At 46.2% G+C, this 21,279-nt stretch overlaps 13 protein-coding genes across 13 annotated transcripts; 7 read left to right on the forward strand and 6 right to left on the reverse strand.

Moving 5' to 3' along the window:
- Window positions 1-5: 5 nt before the first annotated feature.
- ATE1 (arginyltransferase) lies at window positions 6-1,523 on the reverse strand (the record flags this gene model as incomplete). Its single annotated transcript, XM_037283706.1, has 1 exon — window positions 6-1,523. One exon carries the CDS (start codon window positions 1,521-1,523, stop codon window positions 6-8), a length of 1,518 nt encoding a protein of 505 aa, XP_037139602.1.
- Window positions 1,524-1,675: 152 nt separating this feature from the next.
- JAC1 (J-type chaperone JAC1) lies at window positions 1,676-2,260 on the forward strand (the record flags this gene model as incomplete). Its single annotated transcript, XM_037283707.1, has 1 exon — window positions 1,676-2,260. The coding sequence occupies one exon, from the start codon at window positions 1,676-1,678 to the stop codon at window positions 2,258-2,260; it is 585 nt and encodes a 194-aa protein (XP_037139603.1).
- A 76-nt stretch (window positions 2,261-2,336) lies between these two features.
- CKB1 (casein kinase 2 regulatory subunit CKB1) lies at window positions 2,337-3,146 on the reverse strand (the record flags this gene model as incomplete). The annotated part of the gene is made up of 1 exon (XM_037283708.1): window positions 2,337-3,146. The coding sequence occupies one exon, from the start codon at window positions 3,144-3,146 to the stop codon at window positions 2,337-2,339; it is 810 nt and encodes a 269-aa protein (XP_037139604.1).
- A 226-nt stretch (window positions 3,147-3,372) lies between these two features.
- GET1 (GET complex subunit GET1) lies at window positions 3,373-4,065 on the forward strand (the record flags this gene model as incomplete). The annotated part of the gene is made up of 1 exon (XM_037283709.1): window positions 3,373-4,065. One exon carries the CDS (start codon window positions 3,373-3,375, stop codon window positions 4,063-4,065), a length of 693 nt encoding a protein of 230 aa, XP_037139605.1.
- A 35-nt stretch (window positions 4,066-4,100) lies between these two features.
- Window positions 4,101-6,341, reverse strand: ALK1 (protein kinase ALK1; the record flags this gene model as incomplete). The annotated part of the gene is made up of 1 exon (XM_037283710.1): window positions 4,101-6,341. The coding sequence occupies one exon, from the start codon at window positions 6,339-6,341 to the stop codon at window positions 4,101-4,103; it is 2,241 nt and encodes a 746-aa protein (XP_037139606.1).
- A 285-nt stretch (window positions 6,342-6,626) lies between these two features.
- LAA2 (Laa2p) lies at window positions 6,627-7,427 on the forward strand (the record flags this gene model as incomplete). Its single annotated transcript, XM_037283711.1, has 1 exon — window positions 6,627-7,427. The coding sequence occupies one exon, from the start codon at window positions 6,627-6,629 to the stop codon at window positions 7,425-7,427; it is 801 nt and encodes a 266-aa protein (XP_037139607.1).
- Window positions 7,428-7,464: 37 nt separating this feature from the next.
- On the reverse strand, window positions 7,465-9,636 carry STT3 (dolichyl-diphosphooligosaccharide--protein glycosyltransferase subunit STT3; the record flags this gene model as incomplete). Its single annotated transcript, XM_037283712.1, has 1 exon — window positions 7,465-9,636. The coding sequence occupies one exon, from the start codon at window positions 9,634-9,636 to the stop codon at window positions 7,465-7,467; it is 2,172 nt and encodes a 723-aa protein (XP_037139608.1).
- A 592-nt stretch (window positions 9,637-10,228) lies between these two features.
- On the forward strand, window positions 10,229-12,193 carry PIB2 (Pib2p; the record flags this gene model as incomplete). Its single annotated transcript, XM_037283713.1, has 1 exon — window positions 10,229-12,193. The coding sequence occupies one exon, from the start codon at window positions 10,229-10,231 to the stop codon at window positions 12,191-12,193; it is 1,965 nt and encodes a 654-aa protein (XP_037139609.1).
- A 150-nt stretch (window positions 12,194-12,343) lies between these two features.
- Window positions 12,344-14,557, reverse strand: SCT1 (bifunctional glycerol-3-phosphate/glycerone-phosphate O-acyltransferase SCT1; the record flags this gene model as incomplete). The annotated part of the gene is made up of 1 exon (XM_037283714.1): window positions 12,344-14,557. One exon carries the CDS (start codon window positions 14,555-14,557, stop codon window positions 12,344-12,346), a length of 2,214 nt encoding a protein of 737 aa, XP_037139610.1.
- Window positions 14,558-14,915: 358 nt separating this feature from the next.
- FMT1 (methionyl-tRNA formyltransferase) lies at window positions 14,916-16,019 on the reverse strand (the record flags this gene model as incomplete). Its single annotated transcript, XM_037283715.1, has 1 exon — window positions 14,916-16,019. One exon carries the CDS (start codon window positions 16,017-16,019, stop codon window positions 14,916-14,918), a length of 1,104 nt encoding a protein of 367 aa, XP_037139611.1.
- A 130-nt stretch (window positions 16,020-16,149) lies between these two features.
- On the forward strand, window positions 16,150-17,007 carry HG536_0D04600 (uncharacterized protein; the record flags this gene model as incomplete). The annotated part of the gene is made up of 1 exon (XM_037283716.1): window positions 16,150-17,007. One exon carries the CDS (start codon window positions 16,150-16,152, stop codon window positions 17,005-17,007), a length of 858 nt encoding a protein of 285 aa, XP_037139612.1.
- A 295-nt stretch (window positions 17,008-17,302) lies between these two features.
- On the forward strand, window positions 17,303-18,337 carry PGD1 (Pgd1p; the record flags this gene model as incomplete). The annotated part of the gene is made up of 1 exon (XM_037283717.1): window positions 17,303-18,337. The coding sequence occupies one exon, from the start codon at window positions 17,303-17,305 to the stop codon at window positions 18,335-18,337; it is 1,035 nt and encodes a 344-aa protein (XP_037139613.1).
- Window positions 18,338-18,952: 615 nt separating this feature from the next.
- On the forward strand, window positions 18,953-21,082 carry TRP5 (tryptophan synthase TRP5; the record flags this gene model as incomplete). The annotated part of the gene is made up of 1 exon (XM_037283718.1): window positions 18,953-21,082. One exon carries the CDS (start codon window positions 18,953-18,955, stop codon window positions 21,080-21,082), a length of 2,130 nt encoding a protein of 709 aa, XP_037139614.1.
- Between the last annotated feature and the right edge of the window lie 197 nt (window positions 21,083-21,279).

Here is a 21,279-nt window from a genome sequence, read left to right on the forward strand (position 1 = left end):
CCCGGCTAAAGGAGCAGGAGCAGACCTCTGGCATTCTCTAGACCTATTAGTCTTACTACATCACATAGGATCTTCTTGATTTCCGGAGATTCGTCCTCAAAGCGTTCTAAACGTCGCATTTCGCCTTCAAGCAAGTCATACAAGGTAACGGTTCCTTCCAGAACCGAGATTCTATCTTTCATAATCATCTGCAGAACCTCTTTCAGAGGAACTAAGCCTGGGACGACGTTCGGAATATTGTGCATCTCATTCTCTTCTGGTTCTTTGGTTTGAGGATGAAAGGGTAGCTCGTCTACGGCATATGGAATACCTAGACTCGCTAATGCCTGTGCCGCCTCATTCGCTTCCGAGTAAGCACCCCCAGCGACACCATAGATCTCCTCTGCAACGTTCTTCAGTGCAGCGGTCTCGCTAATACTTTTAGGGGCATGAAGAAGCGCATCATTTAAAGTGAACTCACTGGAATGCGTCTTTTCGGCCTCACTCTTGGAAGTGGCTTCGACTGCGAACAACTTACCAGGACGCTTCAATTTTGTAACCTGATCCAGCGATATATATGCATGTGTGGATACGTCCAATAGCCCACCGCCATATTTCGCCTTGTAACTCATCTTCGGACAGTCATCAAGATAGTAGCCCATGTAATAATACTTAAGATTGGCCTTGCTGACGATAGAGAGTTCTCTGAGCGCGCTGAGCTTTCCTAATGACCACTTATAATATTCGGGGTCCCAGATGAAGTAAACGGATGAAAGCCCAGAGGGCAGGATGTCGGTCACCGCCATCGCTATCAGGTTCCCTTCGAAATAATAGCATTCATGTGCTGGGCCCAATCGCTTCAGTCTGTCACCCTGCTTGAACCCCTTCCAGTTGTTCAATTGCTCCCACTCCTCTTTCGTTCCCAGCACGGTCTCTTTCGAGAATGGTGTATCACACAGAAATCTCTTGAACGACCTGGCACTGTGGTCAAAATCGTTGTGGACATGCTCCTGGTACTTGGCAAAAAGCCTATACTTCTCCTCCGTAAACACGGAAGGCTCGAAACAAGTCCTGAAGCTTTTTGAAAGAGTCTCTGTCTCGACAATTTCATCGATATAATGGCATCCGCCTTTAGGATTCCTGTGTAAGGGCTTATCGCTAGGCAGCACTCGTTTGCTGAATCGTCTCAAAGTATGTTTCAGTTCCTTGGACATGATAACCAGGTCTGGTTGGGTTCTTATAGTGTACAACCGACAACAGTTTCTGAGCATATCAGCCTTGTAGATGAATTTACCTGATCGCCTGTAGCCCATATTACACAGCCTGTCATACATTTCAACTGACAGCAGCTCTGCTTGAAAGCCCAGAGTGCAATTCTCCGCTAACGTTCCCTCACTGTTGTTGGCATGAACAACACTATTTCGATACCACGAGTCCAGGCAGTAATAGTCTTCGTCTCGGCTCTTCTTGGCGCTGCAATAACCACAACGACTGCTCGGTTCAGTGAAATAGACCGGCCTCGAGATAATGAACCCTTCAAACATCTTCAATTGAGCTCTAGTGGTATTTCTTCCTCAATGTGTTACATAGCCCTTTAAGCGAGCTTTGAAAGAGATGGTAATCTGAACTATCGATACAAGACGGGTTACTTGAAAGAGGTGACGACGATCCTCCTGGATCCAAGCAGTCAGGAAATATGATGAGAATTATCCATCAAAGACGCTTCTTGGCTACGTTTTATGAACTTTTCCCTCAGACTTTTCCCAAGGGCAAGCCAACCTGGAATGTTGAACAGGCGAAACTACGCAAAGAGTATCGAGCTTTGCAAGCTCAGCATCATCCCGACATGTTGTCCAACACGCAGTTGGACGACCAGACGCAAGCTCAGGGCGGAGACCGATCTTCTCTGCTTAACAAGGCGTACCACACTTTGAAAGATCCATTGCTGAGGTCCCAATACGTGCTGAAAGTTCTCCGTGGGATGGATCTCAGCCAGGAGCAAGTGGCCCAGCAGATTATGCAGAGCGACCCCGGCCTGCTGATGAAAGTGCTGGATACTCATGAGCAACTGGAGGAGGTAGAGAACGAAGAAGATGTGCGGGCTATTGAGCAGGAGAACAAGCAGAGAATCAAGAGTATAGAGGCCCGTTTGAAGGACAGTTTTGCCGAGGAACAGTATGAACAAGCCGCACAGCTGACCGTGGAACTAAAGTATTGGGTCAATCTGGCGAAAGCCATCAAAGAATGGGAACCGGGGAAACCAGTCAATTTGACTCATTAGATTACACAATATGTATTTCTATACAATCATCCATTAAAGACACTACCCATATGCCCTTCTTTAGGTCTCGCAACTGCTATGCGTCCGCATCGACAACGCTTGGAATTTCAAACTCACATTTCGCAAACTCCTGCCACTCTTCCTCTGTGCTTGGATACTGCCTTAGCCACTTCATCCTGGGGCCAGAGACTGCCACGTCGTTTATCCTGAAGCCAAACACTTTCAGCTCGTACGCCTCTTTGCTCTTCCTCTCAACGTACTCTTCCAGTTCCTTGAAATGTTTCAAGAACACGCCTGGGAAGCTGGTCCCCCAGAACGCTCCCTCCAGACACAGGTGGCGCGACGACTGAGGCAGATAGAGGTCCTGGCAGCTGGGACAATACAGTCTCACAGTGTGCTTTCCCACCGTGTCGCTCAGTCCGCACGGCAACAGTTGCATCCCGCCGCAGTAATAACGAGGACACGTCCCAAACTCCTTGTGATCGAATTTCTCCGCCATTGCCTGTAATCCCGGCTTGGTAAGAATGTATCGCGCATGGATCAGTCCATATAACTGCTCCGCAGCATGCTCCGCTATGCTTCTATTCACTAGCTGTGTCTTCCCCTCGCCGCCATTCTGCCCTCCAATCTCAGTATCCTCCTCATCGTACTCCTCATCGCTCATGGCCTCCAAGTCCAGAATCAAGTCCAACGCTTTTCTATAGTGAGGAACTTCCTGCGGCAAAGAAGTCATATTAAAGTCGTCCTCGATGAAATCTGTCGGAACCTGGCAGAAGTATTCGTGTCCAAACCTTGTGCAAAACGACGGAATCCATTCATCGTACGTGCCACTGTCATCCTCAGAGGAACCCGCTTGTGATTGACCTTCAATGAATTCTTGCGACATCTGCTAACTCCAATCAGTCTAATCCAGTTCCAATCGATCGATACAACGTCCCAGATCGACTTTCTCTTAAGCTTCTTATCACCTCAAGTATCTCTCTGTAGTGAATAAGTAGCTTAATTTTCTATTAGCAAAAATTTTCCCTTATAGAGAGATAGAAGCACCAAGAGATCGCGGGTTTACGGCCAGTTGTTGCGTGTTGACGGTCCAATTAGCTGGAGGATTCGAGATGTTGTCGGAGAACTGGGTTGTATATCTTTCTCTGTTGTTTGTTGTGGTCAATAAGCTTCTGCAGTACACTACCAGATACCATGAAAAGTGGGCTTCCCACTTTGCCTTACCAAACGTTCGAGCAGCCGGTAGAAGGTACCAGCGCACGCTGTCGGAGCACCAGAAGTTGGTTTCGGTCAACAGGTCGATCTCAGCACAGGATGATTATGCTCGGTGGACCAAGAATAACAGGAAGTTGACACTGCTGGAGAAGGAGTTGCAGAGCTTGAAGGAGGAATTGGGGAGAGCGAGTGCTCAGAACAAGCAGTTGCTCGGGAGGCTGAGACTACTGAGTTTGACACTGCCATTTTTGGCTTTGAAGCTGTGGAAGGGCAAACATGTGGTGTACTACTTGCCCAGGGCGGAGCTGTTCCCGAAAGTAGTGTCTGGAGTGTGGTCTCAAGGCTGGTTCTACGTTGCGCTGTTGCCGCTGAGATTGCTGAAGAGGCAGTCCATTGGTGCAGCTTCAGTGACAGACGTCGGAGTGTCGCTCGGCATCTGGCTTTGGGCGTTGCAGAGAGTGATCGACACCTTTGAGTTCTTGATCAAACAGCTGCTGTTGGCACCGGTTGTGCTCCATCCACCGTCGTCTGGAGGAAAGGAAAATGGTGCGAAACACGAGATTACAAGCGATAGAATCGACTTAGATTGAACAGTAATTATACACTAGTTTTTCTGTGGTGAATCCTATTTAAACCTCAGCAAATCGCCGCAGGTTCTAATCTCTATGTCATGCCTTTTGAATAGACCCCGTTTGCTTGATGAGCATTGGTCGATTAGCTGTGTCAGTTTGATCAGTTTATCCCTGCTCGAGCCTGACCTGTTCAGTTTGCCTTCATATCTTTGGATAAATTTCACGCACAGATAGTGCAACCACATAAGGTTTGTTCTAGGTTCGTACTCTTCCCAAGAAGATGCCTCTGCGAGAACGAAGCGCATAAGTTTGTAAATTTCGTATTGGTAGTCACCGCCGCCCTGGAAGAATAGTGGGTGATCTAGTCTGGTGTAGATTACGGGTTGATCGGGCCCTTTCTGAGCTCTACTGCACTTCAGGTCACACAGCGTGACATTGAGCTTCTTGTCGACTAGAATGTGTTCCAGGATTAGGTTTCTGTGCTCGAATTGAAATTTTGTCTCTGCAACGTAAAGTATAGTGACACATTGCCAAAAGATGTACAGCGCTTGCGACCAGCTTGTTAAATTGACAACACTCAAAGGAGTTCCGTGATCTTTCAAGATAAGAAGTAGAAATAGTGGGGCATTTGTGTCGTGTCCCCTCGTTTCCGAATCTTCTTGTATCACATAGGAGTGTAGCAGCCATGGTAATCCAGTAGTTCCTTTACAAAGTCTCAACATTTTGAGCTCTTGTAAACACATCGTTTTAGAGTAAGTGACATCTTCTAGCATTCCCAGCGGCAGTTTCTTGAACACTACTGCACCATCATTGTTTTGACAGCTCCAGACATGGGTGGTCAGCTTTTTAGAGTTTTTCAGGGAAGCCATTGTCTCTTTCTCTGAGACGATATGCTTGATATCACAGATGTCTAAAATTTGGCTTAATATTGCTTCGTCATAATCCTTCATTATAACTGGGGTTGAAGACGTCAGCGAAAGAAGAGAACTCGAGTTTCTAAGCTTGGCTCTGATTTTATCGCGAGAAGCCTGATCCGGCACAGGTAATGAGATTTGAGGACCCTGAGAGGTCAATGAGGAGGAGTCATCGCCACCAGTATTGTTGGACTTTGTTCTCGTCTTTAACCTTTGTAATGAGCTATGGGAGCCCTTGTGCTTTAGACTTGATTGCGATGATCTGTGTTTCAACCCATTCAAAGAAATATTAGATGATGATGGTCTCTTTTTTAATGAGTTCGATGTAATCGATGAGTTGTCGCTGTAGTCCATAGTACCAGCTGTCCCATTATTATACGAGAAGACAGCTTTGTGTAGCTCTGCAAAAGAGCTCTTTCCTTTTATTTTGGTATCTGCCATCAATGAACCATTATCATGAACGATCTTAAGTGATTGACTGGACGATGACCTCGATAGAGAAGCGCTACTGCCTCTTTTCCAAAATTTCCATTTGGAACTTGTAGATGCGATCGAAGAAAGCGAAGACATGCTCGGTGAATGTGTGTGGAAGCCCGCCGCATTTCCTGATACAGCGGTCGTATACATCGAGCTACCGCTATGATAGCTGTTGGCGCTGTCCTGGGCGAGCATGATGGAATGGCGCTGACGATTCGCTTCGTTTACCACAGGCGCCAACGGAGCCCTAAAATTCGAATTGCGGCGCTCCTTAGACTGTACACCGTAGGATTTCGGATTCTGCGAAGGAATTATTGATGGTGCCTTAAACAGGTCGCGATCTTTCTTCACCTGGTTTTCTTTGTTCTCATCGTTAAGCGCAATAAGGCCGAATAACTGTCTCAAAGATGACCCAGTTGAGCTCCTTTTCATGGAACGCGGCGACTTGGCCGCCTGGTCAGCCTCGACGCTCGCAACGGAGCCCCGTTTGTGCGATGAAAGAGAGCTGTGGGTCGAGACTCTTTTAAGAAATTTCGAATCTCGATTCTCCTTGTCCTTAGATTCCCTTGAATGGCCTGTTCCAGAATCTAATGTAAAAGTCGACAACGCAGACCATCTTTTCTTTGCAGCACCTGAAGAAGACGAGTGGTTCGACATGAAAGACCACCGTTTCTTCTCTTCCGACCTTGTTTTTCCTGGGCCAATCGACGAAGGAGTAGCCCTTGACGAAGCACTGGCCATAACATTCATTCCTTGCTCACTCACGCCCTTCGAGGGCGATCGTACAGCATCTTCACGATCAGAATCCTCTTGTGAATTATAATCATCCTCATTATCCGAGACAACCAATGCAATGAACTTCCTATCGTCAGACGGCCCTTCAAAAGACGTATCAAACTCCATTTCTGATCCAATCGACTCTGATCAGTTGCACCAGCCAGTACCCAACTTACCTAAACCTGTAGTAGTGCTCATTATCCTGTTGTAATCTTAAAGTGCCGGTTTATTCGCTTTGTTTACATTTCGTGTTTGGTGATTTATTTTCGCGTCGGGAATTTTAACTGTCCGGATGGATCTGGTGCATTTCGGACAGCAGATTTTGCCAAGACCGATGAGATAGAATAGATAGCTCAGTTATAAGACAATTGACCAGCCAGACAGGTCTTAAGAGGTTCGAATTGCGTTTCAATGACGGCCGACGCGGTTGCGGTTGCTTCTGGGACAGAGGTCGTCACCGAGGAAGGTGTAGAGAGCGATGATTTTGGTAGCTTTTCGGATGCGTCGTTCACAAGCGACCTGGAGGAAGATTACGAAGGAGTTACGAGATATTTAGACGATTTGCTACCTAATTGCGGATATTTGGCTCCGTCTGATTCTCAACCAGCGGCGCTGGAACAGTTATTGCAGGACGAGAGACCGCATGTGATCTACGAACAGTTGGTGGAGCTGCGAACAGCGCTGCAGCCTTTAAGCTGGGATAAGTCTCATCTCAAAGCCAACCTATGGCATATTTTAAGGATTCCCGAGGGTGAGCCCGCGGAAAAGCAGCCATTGCGGGAGGTATCTCTCGATGATTCGCTTTATAAGCAATTGATGTCGTTGCTGAAAGATAACAATGTTCACGCAACCCATCTGCTGCGAGATCAGCTTAAAATCAATTACACTAGCCCGTTAACACCTTTAGCGGCGCGTGCGGAGGAGGAGAAAGAACAGGAGGGCACGATACGGAGTTTGCTGGCAAAGACCGTTGACTCATCAGACGACCTGACCGAATATCACGATGCACTGTGCCGGGAAATTGATATTCTGCTTGTCGAGCTACGACAGCTGAATGATCGACAGGCGGCTCTGATGACAGATAAAAGCACATTTGAAAGCGTTATCACAAATCTCACAGGTCATACTCAAAGGTTATATAGAGATGAAGTTGCGCTGTACAACAAGAGGATTAAGAAGAAAAGTAGGTTTAGATGGCTAAATAAGGTTTAACGAAATCTACTTGGTATGAAATGCATTTTGTAAAGCGCTAGACTCTGAGTTCGAGCTTTGGCTTCTTCATACTTCTCCTTTTGGATGCCTTTACCGAGTTTCTGTCAAATAGCCCAACGTCATGTAAATCTCTACCAGCGAAGTCCATGTCTTTGAGTTGGTATATTCTCACTAGCCAGTTTTCGGAAGTGAAGACTTCCTCGAAGTAGTCGAGAGGTTCCACATCTGAAGCTGAGACTGTTTGACCACGGGCTTTATCTTGACCCTGTCCTTTGAATAGCTCTGGGAAATCCTTGTAAGACATCTTGTATAGCAAGGACTGCTTCATAGTTTTCGTTGCTTGTGAGTCGACTCGATATTCGTTGTTTGCGGTAAAGAAATTTCTCTCTTTGATCTCTTCAGGCCAGATACCCTCGCTAATTCTGATCATCCATAGAAACTTGTTCAAATCGTCTCCGTTGAACCCAAGCACACCACCAAAGATGACCAAAACGTAGTCAACGTCATGTTGCTTAAAGATCTCGTAGGACTTCCATTCAGGTGACGACATAGCTTTGCCCACTGTCGCTATGTGTGTGTTATTCCAGGTGTTGTTGTCGACTAGGGTAGTTCTATCGGCCATACCGCCGATTTGATAACCATAATCCCACCAGGCGGCAACTTTCGCGTCTTCATCCGTATTCATTCTCAACCAATAGTAAGCTTCACGGAAGTCATCGATCAGTGCTGGACGGCCATCAGCCGTCTGAGATGGCATAACGACAGAAGGAGATGAGTACGCGATTCTTGTGACCCAGGTACAGTGGAAGACAAACAGATACAAGTAGTAAATGAACGAGCCTGAAACCACCAAGCGCGAAAGTAATGAACCATAATTCTTTTTAGGGCCGGTTGTGCCTTTGGAGAAATCAAGATACACATCGAATAGCTTGGACAACGTAACAGCCGCACATACACAGATGACGGGAGTCAAAGTTAGCATCAATCTGATCATGACGCCTGCAAAATACGAGCATAATACAGAGTACGCGATAACGAAGACATGTTCATCCTTCAATTCCAAAAACAATAGGAACACACCAGCTGGGAATAGCCAGATAAGAAAATGTGTGTCAAAGAAGAAAGCCGGCCAAGCGACAGGCTGATGTTCTGAGACGGACGCAATGATAGGAATATGAATCTTAGCATAATTGGTGTCCCATAGAGAGTAGAATCTACCGGTCCATGGAGCAATGAACCCCATATAAGTCAACGTGAACAGACCGGCGACGCCGACGACAAAGATCACCAGAAGTGAAACAACCATGACAATTTTGAACTTCTCTGAAGCAACCTGCGACTTGACGAAGTTACCAAAAGCCACGATCTGGACCAGTCCAAAGACACCTAACGCTGCCATATGGTCATTCGATTTGATGGGCAAGAATCCAACAAATGGAATCTGCATCGAAGCCAAAGTACCGATAGTGTACCAAGTCGTATAAGCAGCATACAATTTCGAGTTGTAACGCCCCATCAGGATCAAGATGAAGATGTGCAGGGGAATCAGATTGGTGATAAACACGTAACCACCCCAGGCAGAAACCATATAGAAGTAAAACAATGCCGTCAACGACGCATAGAAGATAGAACCTCTCTTCTGCGCCTTGATCCAGAACATAAACGTAACCATCAGCAACGTGATGGCGATCGCCTCGTTATCGTACGACCCCGCCACAGATCTCGATATGTACCCGGGCACAATCGCCATGAAAGCCCCCGCCAACAGGCCCGCACTCGAGTCCTTGATCTCCTTCGTGAACTGATAAGTGGCCCACGCCGTGACACCCGAGAAAGCGGGAGCAAACATAACACAAATGTTTCTAATGTCGACCGGCAACCCAATCTTTCTGAACAGATGCCAGACAGCGCCACTAGTGGTCATCAGCCCCGGATACAGCGTACCGCCAGTGACTCTCCCAAGCGGATACCACGTTCTGTCGTCGAACCAGTTGAGAAACTCCAAAAAAGAATGCGACACAAGGTATTTTGTCGCCCTGAAGTTGAACCACGGATCGAACTCATGAATGATAGACTCAAACCGAATCACGGAAAACAGTCTCGAAGAGATCGCTGCTCCAAACATCGCCACGAATATCAGCACGGTAAGAACCGTCTGAACCCAGTGTACCCACAGGGAAACCCCTCCTCCGGTCTTGTGTGCATTCATATCAGCTTACACTCCCGACACAGCACCAATTGACCTCTACAAGCCTCTCTTTCACTCATAAAACTCCAGTTTAATACGCTTGGTCTCCTTCCTTGGAAGGTATTTTGTTCAATTCTCGTTAGAGTCCAGGTCCGGGTAACATGATTCACTGATAGGAAAATTGTATCTCGAGATCCTTCAGGTTGAGTGTATTAAAGATAAGATATAGGATTAGAGAGCTGAGGTAGAGAGCTGGCTCTTAGTTGTGCTGCCTGTTATACTAGTAGAGTGGTAGGAGTGGTAGGATCTTCGGGTTTGGTTTTTTCTGTGGAGTTAGAGGTCTGCAGCGTGAGTCAGATTCGGTGGGTTTGTATCGAGAGTGGGAACGGGACTCGACTCTGTGTTGATACGGCTTATAGACTAGGTGGAGCGTATTTGGGAGGACGTAACACGGAGACGGGGGGCTTTTGAGCGAGTTCTTTTGATTTGTTTCGATTAGGTTCACACAGTGTGGTCCAGAACAAAAAGGGAGAAACCACTGAGACAGGAGGAAAGTGTGTTTGAGGAGGCTAGTTAGCGGGATTATTTAGAGATTGGATTGCAGAGAGAGATTATGCAAAGAATGAGCAGCGTCCATAGTCAGTCAAGTGATACAGTGATCCAGCAGCAGATGAACGCGGGCGAAGTACAAGCGCAAGGCTATAGTGGGAAGACACCAGCAATAAGAGAAGAGGAGGAAGAGAGTGGCGCGGAGACTGGTAGAGAAAAGAGAACATATGGTTTGAGGAAGAAGAAGAGCTTCCAATCATCGCCCAACTCATCTTTGTCGTCGAATAGTAATGGGAATAGCAACCGGTCTGTTTCTACGATCACTTTTGAGAAGCAGAAAGTGATACCACATAGGGCGAGAACTCAGTCGGCACAGAGTGTACTGAGTAGCATCTCGCTGAGATCTCTTTTGCATCAGAACAACGTGCAAAACCAACAAGCACAACAGCAGCAGCAGCAGCAGAACGGCGAACAGGAAGCGCAGCGTGTGAGCAGCTACACAAATTTCAATGAGCAGATTCAGTCGCCTGCAATGTCGTCGATACGGAAGAAGGGTATATCTGCAAGTCATACCGGTGGGACTGGGGGTTACAACGTGACGTCTGGGGCATCCGCGACCGCAACGGGCATATTTCGAAGGAACAGCTCCGAGAATGAGATTGGAATGCAGATGCCCTTTACGGATGACAACAGACCGAGGTTGGATTCGGCAACGACGCGACAGCAATTGCAGAGACAAAACTCTAAAATTTCATTCAAGAAGGAAAACGTGAACCCAAACGAGGTGGTATCGGTGCAGCAAGAATCAAGCAGTTACAAAGATGAAGATGCAGATATAGATTCTCAAAAGAGACTAACTACACAGGCGTTGAGAAAACTTTCTACTTTGAAACATAATGTAAAGGATATGCTGAACACAGATGCAGGTGACTGTGAAGAAGAGCAGGATGATCTGGCATCGTGCGAGAGCTCAGCTGGCAAAGGGGAAGATAACAGTGAGCAGGATGAAGATCAGGACGAGAGCCGAGATGTTGGTGACGAAAGTTTCGTCAATCAGGTGAATTCAATGACTCATCTGAAATTTGGCAATAAGAACGTTGTACTAGATTCTTCTTCCTTCGATCCTAGCGAGTACTCTAGCAAAGCTTCTCAGAATCACATTGCTCGACCGCCTGTCAGCAACAGAAAGCATTCATTGGATGTTATACGGCAGCCAAATGCGTCAATACCGACAAACTCAACTATTAACCATAGCAATAAGCGATCCCTGAAGCAAATCGGCAATCCAAAGAAGCCTCTATATGTGCCTGCTGTTTTACGCGATGTTTCTGAGACCAATATAACTATCGATGATGTGGTAAGACCCGTGTCTCCACAACATACCCTGGTATCGCGGAATCAAAACATGACTTTAAGGAGCACTACATCTGCTTCTTCGCAGGCTAGTGTCATTTCAAACCACTCGTCGATTCTCGAGGCATGTAAAAGACGCTTGGGATCTTTTTTCCTTGCTGGAGCAGATCACTATAACTCCGACTCCCAGCTTGGTCTCAAATGGGAGCCGCCTGCTCCGCCAACTAGAGAACATTGGTTACCTGACTCAAAGCGCAGCTCATGCCACTACTGTCACAAACTGTTCACCTTTCTGGAAAGGAAACATCATTGTAGACATTGTGGTGACATTTTCTGTCAGCAGCATTTAGCTCATTGGTTGTACCTCAATTCCAACGCTCAGTTCATGATAGGTGGTGGTGGGATGGGAACGCTGTCCAAAATCTGTGACAACTGCCTCGAGGATTATGAAAGCATGATAAAGAACCCTAACTGGAAGGACAAAAAAGACTCGAGGCAAATTGATGCTTTAACAAATACAAGCTCGGTAGTTTCGCAAACCGGACAATCGCGCATTCCACAGGCTATTAATGTAGCAAGTAGCTCTGAAGTGGGCGATAATACCAATGATAAAGATGATGTTATGGGAAGCGTTGTAGGTTCTGTTCCAGCCGACTGGAACTGGAGTAGTTTTTGATTTCTGGGTTTGTATTTTCCTCTGTTCCTTTGATTGTTTTGTCACCTTTTATAGTCTTTTATTTATTGTAATTTCAAATTAAACTTCTAACTTGTCATACCATTATATCTAGCCTAATGTGTTTCGATCAAATGAACTATTTGTTAATATTTACATCTCTTGCGTCTCCGAGGCTAAGCCGCCTAATTGGCCATCAGCAGAACCTCTTTTGTCCCAAACAGCCTGAGCGATCTTGTCAGCGAGTCCATTCTTCGATGTGGTTTTCTCTTCGACAAAGAATTCGGAACCAGAGGATTCTCCCGACATATAAGACGAAAGTGAGGTCTCGGACCTTCCTCCATTGGTTGAGAATAGTGGAATATTGGATAGTGTGTTATCGCTGTTCACTAACGAGACGGCATCAGACTCGGTGTGATCGACAACCACCTCCGGCTCCTCGTCAAGATCCCGGCCCTTCCTTGAGCCTTCTTCAGATTTTTTCCCTTTCTTATGTCTAACTAGCCTTCTTCTTTTCAATTCAGCAGTCTTGCGATCTTCTTCTTCTTCGTCAGCCTCATATTCGTCACGCAAAGAGTCAGCGTCAAAATCTGGGAATAGTTCTGGCCCAAACGTATTCACAATTTCAGTAATCTTTCTTTCTAGTATGGCCCTTTCTTTCTTTAGGTTTTTCAAACCCTGTGGAGAGGTGATGGAGTAGTACAGGGGCCTTAGAGATTTGAAGATATCCATACCAATGTCACCAATGATAAGCGCCGAATATGTCACTGCACAGCATGAAATATAGGAGATGCAAAAGGTTAATACTTTGTTAGCATACCTATCCTTGAGGTGATATGTGATTAAAACAGACCAGAAAATGTATAGCAAAGGCGCGAATCCCATTCCAATCAAGATTTTCCAAGTAGCTATAACGTCGTTTGCCTTGATCTTAACTGTTGATGCGGCAAGAGCTTCGGCAGCCTTCTTCTTTGAGATTCTTTTAGCAATAATAAACACTGGTGAGAACATTATGATGCCAGGTAAAGCCAAAATGAGGGAGACTAACAAACGAATGGATCTGAAAACCAGTAAGCTAAAGTTTCTGATAAAATTTATCCTTGCCGTCTCAACGAGGTGATCTGGTAAATTATAATGACGCAAGTGCGCATTATATGTCATAATATCCTTTTTCAAAGCAACAATTTTGGGATCGTCTCTGTAGGTTTGATATCCTTTAACCAGTCTTCTGTTCATTTCAACGACCATGGGCAAAGGCAATCTGGAGGATAATTGACCAGCATACAGCCGTCTCATGGCTTGAACGACCATCAAAGTTTCATAGTCGGAGCATGTAACGGTCACGGCTTTCAGCCCTTCGGAGATAGTATCCAACATCTCTTTGACAGCTTCTCTATTGGTCTCTGGGTTTCTATATTTGGCTACCAATTCGAAAGGTATCTCAATGGGATCACCGAACTCCAAAACAGCTCTGGATCTAAACTTATGGGGATGAAAATAGTTCAGACCACATGGAACAATTTTCACGTTAACGTCAGGATGCTTGTCCATGCATCCGAGGGCCATGATCGCGACACCGGCTTTTAGCGGCAAAAGATCGGTTCTATCGTGAGAACCACCTTCGGGAAAGATACCAATACACTGGTTATGAGCCAAGTGTTCAAAAACTTTGTGGTAAACATGAGACTGGTTCACTTTGTCAGCATACTTGAACGGTGTACCCTTGGTCAAGGCACTCATAACCTCTGGCTTCCCCATCTTGAACTCTTTTCTAATTGTGAGTACCGTATCGCTCTCAATAGTGTCTACTTCAACATTTCCCATAGATTTAGGCAGTCCCAGAAGACCTTTGGGACTGCAATCGGTGGTGAAAAACGTACCATGTCCAATGATCCTCCGAGGGTTCTCCGGATCCACAGTAATCTTTCCTCTAGATGGTTTGAGCTTATCCTGGGCCCTTATAACACCAATCGACATCACACAGCGTGCCAGAAAGCCCACTGCTTTCCTTCTCAGCGATTTTTCAGCAACCAGGAAGGAAACTCGTCTATTGACAGCCTTCTTCACCTGGCCCATCAAGATAACTGGATCGATAAATTGGTTAGCATGTGGTGCGGCAACAAAGATCACAGGACCCTGCTTGGGCACTTTAAACCCTCCTCGAGACCTTATTTCTCTGAAGAAACAGTCGAAAATATTCGTTAACAGGTAAAGAATGAAGTCATAGATGATTTTCCTATAGAGTGGAGCTTCTTCGTATGGACATTCAGTAGTTTCGTTGACCGACTTTCCATTCGATGCAGATTCTTTTATTGTCTGCGAGGGACCTTTCTTCAAATCCCCCTTGGCTACCAATGGCTTTTCCATAAAGTGGAATTAAATTGTTAGATTAATCAGCGATAGTAAGCAACTGGATGAACAGCTCAAGCAATAAGCAGATATTTGGATCTTTTGTGTTTTTATTACTGTTATTAACCTGCAGCTCCCGATAAAAGGTGCTATACTATCACTTCCGAACGCCTAGTGAAAAAACCCAGCTCATCGAACAAACTATCAAATCATTGATACAGATTTGAACTTACTTTCAAGCCATTGAGGTTCGGCGTCGAGCACCTGCGATTGCAGCCGTCTGCTGGATTTCTGGTCGGCTGCCGGGACAGTCGGAGCTTTGTATTCTAGCCAGCCGGTGCTGGAAACGTCTTGCGGTCGTTCAGTTGATATATATTTACAAAAACACTGTTTGCTCCGCCATCGTCTTGCCACACCTCTTGCGTAGACTTGTAATGAATTGTTTCGCGTCTTCTACTTTGAACCCTTCGAATTGGATCTTTCTTACTTGGATGCAGCTGGATCCTTCGCATTTCACCAGAAGGTTGCTTGTCTCCTCGTCAAACATGAAATCGCCAGGTTCTCGCAGCAGTTGTGGCTGTTTCGTAGCTATCTGGAACTGGTGAAGTATAATCCTTTTCAGAACAGGCGCTGTATCTTTTTGCTTGGGACACGTCTTCTTGTATGTGAACAGTGGCCCGAGAACTTCGAGTCTTCTTACTAGAGAAGCAGCATCCTGCGAGTTCCAGTTGATATGCTTCATTTCAGTCGTGATTTTCGGAGCGTAGCTGGGCTCAACAGCATCGGCCTCATTGTTCTGCATTTCAGTGTACAGGTCTTGTGTAATGACTTTCTGCAAAAGCTTTGAGCCTTCAAGACCCAGCTGATCCATCAATGTGGCTGTAGCTCTTGGCACATCGTCGTCGAAGTAACTCACTGTGCCCTTGGATAGGAGCTCTTCAATGTTAAGCGCTCGCGTTTGCGCAAGTATGCAGCCTTGGTCGAACTTAGAGGGATGTAGCGTCTGTATAGTAACTCCTGTGGTTTCATCGGCATTCAGCAAAGCATGCTGAATCGGTGACGCACCTTTGTAGCGCGGCAGCAACGATGGATGTATGTTCAAGGCAAACGGTACCCTGTTTATCAGCTCAGCAGGTATCAGTTTTCCGAATGAAACAGCTACGATGAGATTATAGTGCTCATCTCTCACAACGTCACCTAAATCGACCAAATCTTGCCTTGAATCACATAGAAATGGTTCCCGTAATCCGAGTCCTCTAGCAGCCTCCACGATCGGCGGATATTTCAATACTGAGTTCTGCCTTCCACACCATTTAGGAGACCTCGTAACCAGCTGTATCTCACCCACTTTAGATCCCTGTCGTTTCAGTTCATCAAGGGCCCTCAATGAATGGATGCTGAACTGATCACTACCAAAAAATAAAACGTTCAAAGGCCTGTTGATGGTGGAGAGCAGTCGACTGGGTCGCATGAATGTCATCTGGCAATGATCGAGCAATTTTGCAGGCTACCTTTCATAACTCGCTGGTTTTTCGGATAGTCCTTTGACCATTAAGTTGCCCAAGGTCGGTTGGCTATCGTTTATGAGATCACTCTGATCCTAGCAAAGAATGGTTGATCTAGATAAATTGGAGAAGGATTCAAGAAGGCTTCGAAGGCTGCAGAAGTTTTCTAATGAGGCTAGAGACAGGATAATTAACGACCCGTTAAATGACAGAGCACTGTTAAGTCGCTCTAGTTCTAGCAGTTTGGATGATCTGAGAAACTCTGCAAAGCTCAGGAGCAAGCTATTGGAACACTTAAAAGTCGTATGGACGCAATACAGTCCTGTCAAAGATAGTCAGGTTGAACACGGACTGAGGAAGCTGCGAGAAGTGATTATCGGCATCTATGGGCAACACAACCAGGACGAAGAGTTCATGCTGTTCACTTTCGACGTTTACAAATTGTCGTACGAATATTACCATGCCAAGAAAGAACATCACAAGCTAGGTAACCTGGTACTGGCATTCATGGTCAGCAATGTACCCAAACGTCTGGCTGCAGAGTACGCAGAAGCTTATGCCATCTTTATCTCACATATCGAACGTGATATGGGAAACTGCCTCAAATTTGTGAATAAGTGGCATTCCGAGGGCAAATTAGACGATTCATATAGGAGGTACGTTCGCATGTCCATGATTCTTAACAATCGTACTGAGAGTGCAGGTAAGTGGTTTGAGCTACTGAAGGAAATCCCGAACTCCTCACTGGTTTACAAGTTGTTGAGAAGCTCATCGGCGTTTCTCGAAATGCGCGACAGATGCTTCGCAACTGTCAGCCGATGCTACAACCAAATCTCCATGAGCTTCCTGTTACATTACTGGTTCCACGACTTTCTGGACGAAGCAGAGCTCAAAACACGTCTCAAGACCAAGGTTAACGATCATGGAACAGAGATTGTAGAATTTGAACGGACAAGACGTTAAATCCTGGTATCTCGCACTCTACTTGCGCAAGGCATGGCAATTTGATCCTAATAAGCCGAAAGCTAGAAAATAGGAATGGCAATGGCACCGCAGAGCTGTAGCTTGACGATCTGGTAAGTATTCACAGTTTGAAGTGTTCACTGTATATAGTTGCTTCCATCGTTTGATGAGATAAGCTGTCTTTCTTATAGCACTAGACATCTTATTGAAGAGCAGGCCAAAGTATAGCTACCAAGGAAGTGCCAGGCTTTTCACGTTATCTGGCTTCTGCTGATTGAGAGAATAAGTGATTACAATGTCTAGCCTTGCCGATCTGTTGAGTCCTGATTTGAAGCTGGACGACCTAGAGGCATCGCTCGCTGGAGGCACCAAAGAGCCGCAAGAGAAGGTGATAAGCGCAATCGACAAGGCTCAGGGCTCTATTCTGCCGATGCGATTGCAGTTTAACGATTTTTTACAGACTATGTCTAGCCTAGATGATCTTCAAGACCAAACGCCGTTGGAACGGTTTGCATTGATAAGAAACAAGGTGCTAGATTTGACCAATAGACTTCAGATGATCTCCGAGGACGTAGGAAAGCTGCAGCCTTTGTTCGATACTATACCAGAGTACTCAGAGAGGTACGGTACCAAAAAGTTTCAGCCATTGGAGACTTTAAAGGTAACGTCACAAAATAGCACGATTTCGACTCCCCAGACGCAGAATAGTGGGGCTTCGAACCCTCCTGCCAGCAAGAAGATCAGCAAGTCGAGCGGCGGGACACCTGTCAGTCATTCAAGCACACCATTAGGCTCTGCTGCGCCAAGCACATTTCCAGCAGCAGGGAAAAAACCGAGGAAACCGAGACAGAGCAAGAAGGCCCAAGCTGCGGCTGCAGCTGCAGCTGCAGCTGTGGATACCGTAAAAAGCCAGCCATCAACAGTTTTGTCACCGACTCCGCCAGCTCATATGATAAATTCGGCGCCACCCGCGAATCCCATGCAAATGATGAACGGCGTCATGCCAAACACTATGACGGGGTCTCCAATGCAGTCCCTGATGTCTCCGGTCGGCAATACTCCTAACGGATACGGCCTACCTCAGCAGCAAATGCAGCTGCCGCAGTCACAACAGCAACCGCAACAGTTCAACCAACCCACCGTCGGCAACTCTGCCCCTCCAGTACAACCGCTGAACATGAATAGCATAACTCCCGCCAATATACTGAACATGAGCATGGGAGCAGATCCGCAGCAGCAGCAGCCAATTCAAAATAATCCAAGAAAGAATTTTGATCCGCTCGATTTTAATAACCTCGATTTTGGTGATCTAAACATGGATATGATATAACCCTTCATCTCCCAGTGATAGCGGCCAGCGCCATTCTTCTGCCGCGTAACCACTTACACATCAACAACGTAACAGGGCAGGAACGGCCGATGCCGCAACGACGCTAACCGTACCTACTAGTCAAATTGAGCACAAAGTAGTAATAGTGGCAAGAACGGTGGTCTGAAGCGTTTCACCGAACTACTGCTGAGAAGCAGAATCTAATGCTATGTTTTACGATCAAGACATTCTAGGCTTGCTACTGTCAATGCCGGCCCAAAAGAGCGGAATTTTCGTGGATATTTAGCTCCACGCTTCAAGTACCATCTCGACCACAACAGCAACCAATCGAGCGCACTGACATGTCAACCTGACGAACTCTTCTTTATAATGAGTCGTTGTTAAATAGTCGTAGCTAACTATTTTTCTTTGGAAAACTTCAACAATGCTAAAATACATGGTGAACAATGAGTCATTGTGAAGAAAACTCTACTACAGTGGCCGATTGGACTTTAAAAGGCCTTTCATCTTTGAATTTCATCTTTGAATTTAGTTCAGGAAACTTTATCAAGCAATCAGCAGAATTATTAAGACTTTTTACGAGCAGAACGTTAACGATATAGCAATCAGTTTATAATGTCGACACATTTAAGACAAACATTCGCTCAGGCCAAGAACGAGGGCCGCAATGCGTTGGTCACCTTCATGACCGCTGGTTATCCTACCGTTGAAGATACTATTCCAATTTTGCAGGGTTTCCAAGATGGTGGTGTTGATGTAATTGAATTGGGTATGCCCTTCTCTGATCCAATAGCAGACGGTCCTACTATTCAGGTAGCCAACACTGTTGCGTTGACAAATGGTGTAACTATGAAGAATACTCTGGATTTGGTTCGTCAGGCTAGAGAGACAGGCGTTACCGTTCCCATAATTCTGATGGGTTACTACAATCCTATCTTGAACTACGGGGAGGAGCAATTCATCAAAGACGCAGCTTCCGCTGGTGCCAACGGTTTCATCATTGTGGATTTGCCACCTGAGGAAGCGTTGAAGGTGAGAAACTTTGCTAGAGAATCGGGCTTAAGTTTAATTCCATTGGTTGCACCATCCACAACAGAGGAACGTCTGGAGCTGCTTGCCGAAATAGCAGACTCCTTCGTCTACGTTGTCTCAAGAATGGGTACCACCGGAGCTCAGACTTCTATGGCCAGTGACTTGGGTCAACTGGTTACCAAAGTGAGGAAGTACACGAAGGATACACCACTCGCCGTTGGCTTTGGTGTTTCAACCAGAGAGCACTTTAAGGACGTCGGCTCGCTGTCTGATGGTGTCGTTATTGGATCCAAGATTGTAACACTGTGTGGTGAAGCACCAAAGGGAAAAGCATACGCGGTTGCCAAGAAATATGTCGAGGAGATATTGGCTGGTCAAAAGCACAAGATATTGACCAAGGAAGAATTTTATCAGCTACAGCGGAAGTCTATTGAAGAAGCTAGACAAACCGAGGAGCTTGTCAACAACTTCAACGAGACACACAAACATCCAAGTAGATTCGGCGATTTTGGTGGTCAATATGTTCCTGAGGCGTTGCATGCTTGTCTCAGAGAGTTAGAGGCCGGTTTCGACGAGGCTGTAGCGGACCCAAAGTTCTGGGAGGAGTTTAGATCTTTGTATTCCTACATCGGTCGTCCCTCCTCCCTGCATAAAGCTGATAGACTAACCGAATATTGCGGTGGGGCTCAAATCTGGTTGAAAAGAGAAGATTTGAATCACACCGGTTCTCACAAGATCAACAACGCGTTGGCTCAATTGCTATTAGCAAAAAGACTAGGTAAGACCGAAATTATCGCTGAAACTGGTGCTGGTCAACACGGTGTGGCTACTGCCACCGCATGTGCAAAGTTCGGTTTAAAGTGTACAGTTTTTATGGGAGCTGAAGATGTTCGTCGTCAGGCCTTGAACGTTTTTAGAATGAGAATTCTGGGTGCTAAGGTGATTGCTGTTACAAATGGTACAAGGACTTTGAGAGACGCAACCTCCGAGGCGTTCCGTTTCTGGGTCACCAACTTGAAAACAACCTACTACGTTGTTGGATCCGCAATCGGTCCTCATCCTTATCCAACCCTAGTGCGTACTTTCCAAAGCGTGATCGGCCAGGAAACGAAGAAGCAGTTCGCTGAGCTGAACAGCGGCAAGCTGCCTGATGCTGTAGTTGCATGCGTAGGTGGTGGTTCCAACTCCACAGGCATGTTCTCGCCATTTGAAAAGGACCTCAGCGTCAAACTGCTGGGTGTTGAAGCAGGTGGTGCTGGTATCGACACTGAGTCTCATTCCGCCACACTTACCGTTGGCAGACCTGGTGTCTTCCATGGTGTCAAGACCTACGTTTTGCAGGACCAGGATGGTCAAGTCCATGACACGCACTCCGTGTCTGCGGGTTTGGACTACCCAGGTGTCGGTCCAGAACTTGCTTACTGGAAATCCACAGGCCGTGCAGAGTTCATAGCGGCCAGTGACGCACAGGCTCTGCAAGGCTTCAAACTGCTTTCGCAGCTTGAAGGTATCATCCCAGCTTTGGAGTCATCCCACGCCATCTACGGTGCCTGCGAACTCGCCAAGAAGATGAAACCAGATCAACACATTGTGATCAATGTTTCTGGAAGAGGTGACAAGGATGTGCAAAGTGTCGCTGAAGTACTGCCCAAGTTGGGTCCAGTCATCGGCTGGGATCTAAGATTCGAGGAGGATCCTTCGTTGGGCCAGTAACTGGCCTTTTGAAAGATGTATGATCATCCAACTAATATAGATCACTAAATAACAAATAATACTCAATTACTCATAGTATTGAGCTTTAGCGTCGTACATTCGTGTCCGTCTGAGGCGATGGCCCTGACGTATTATAGAGATCAAGCGATGAGCTACCTACATATCAACTATCATATAGTCAAAAAGGTATAGCACTT

The sequence above is a fragment of the Torulaspora globosa genome, chromosome 4 (assembly GCF_014133895.1).
Source record: "Torulaspora globosa chromosome 4, complete sequence".
Lineage (NCBI taxonomy): Eukaryota > Fungi > Ascomycota > Saccharomycetes > Saccharomycetales > Saccharomycetaceae > Torulaspora > Torulaspora globosa.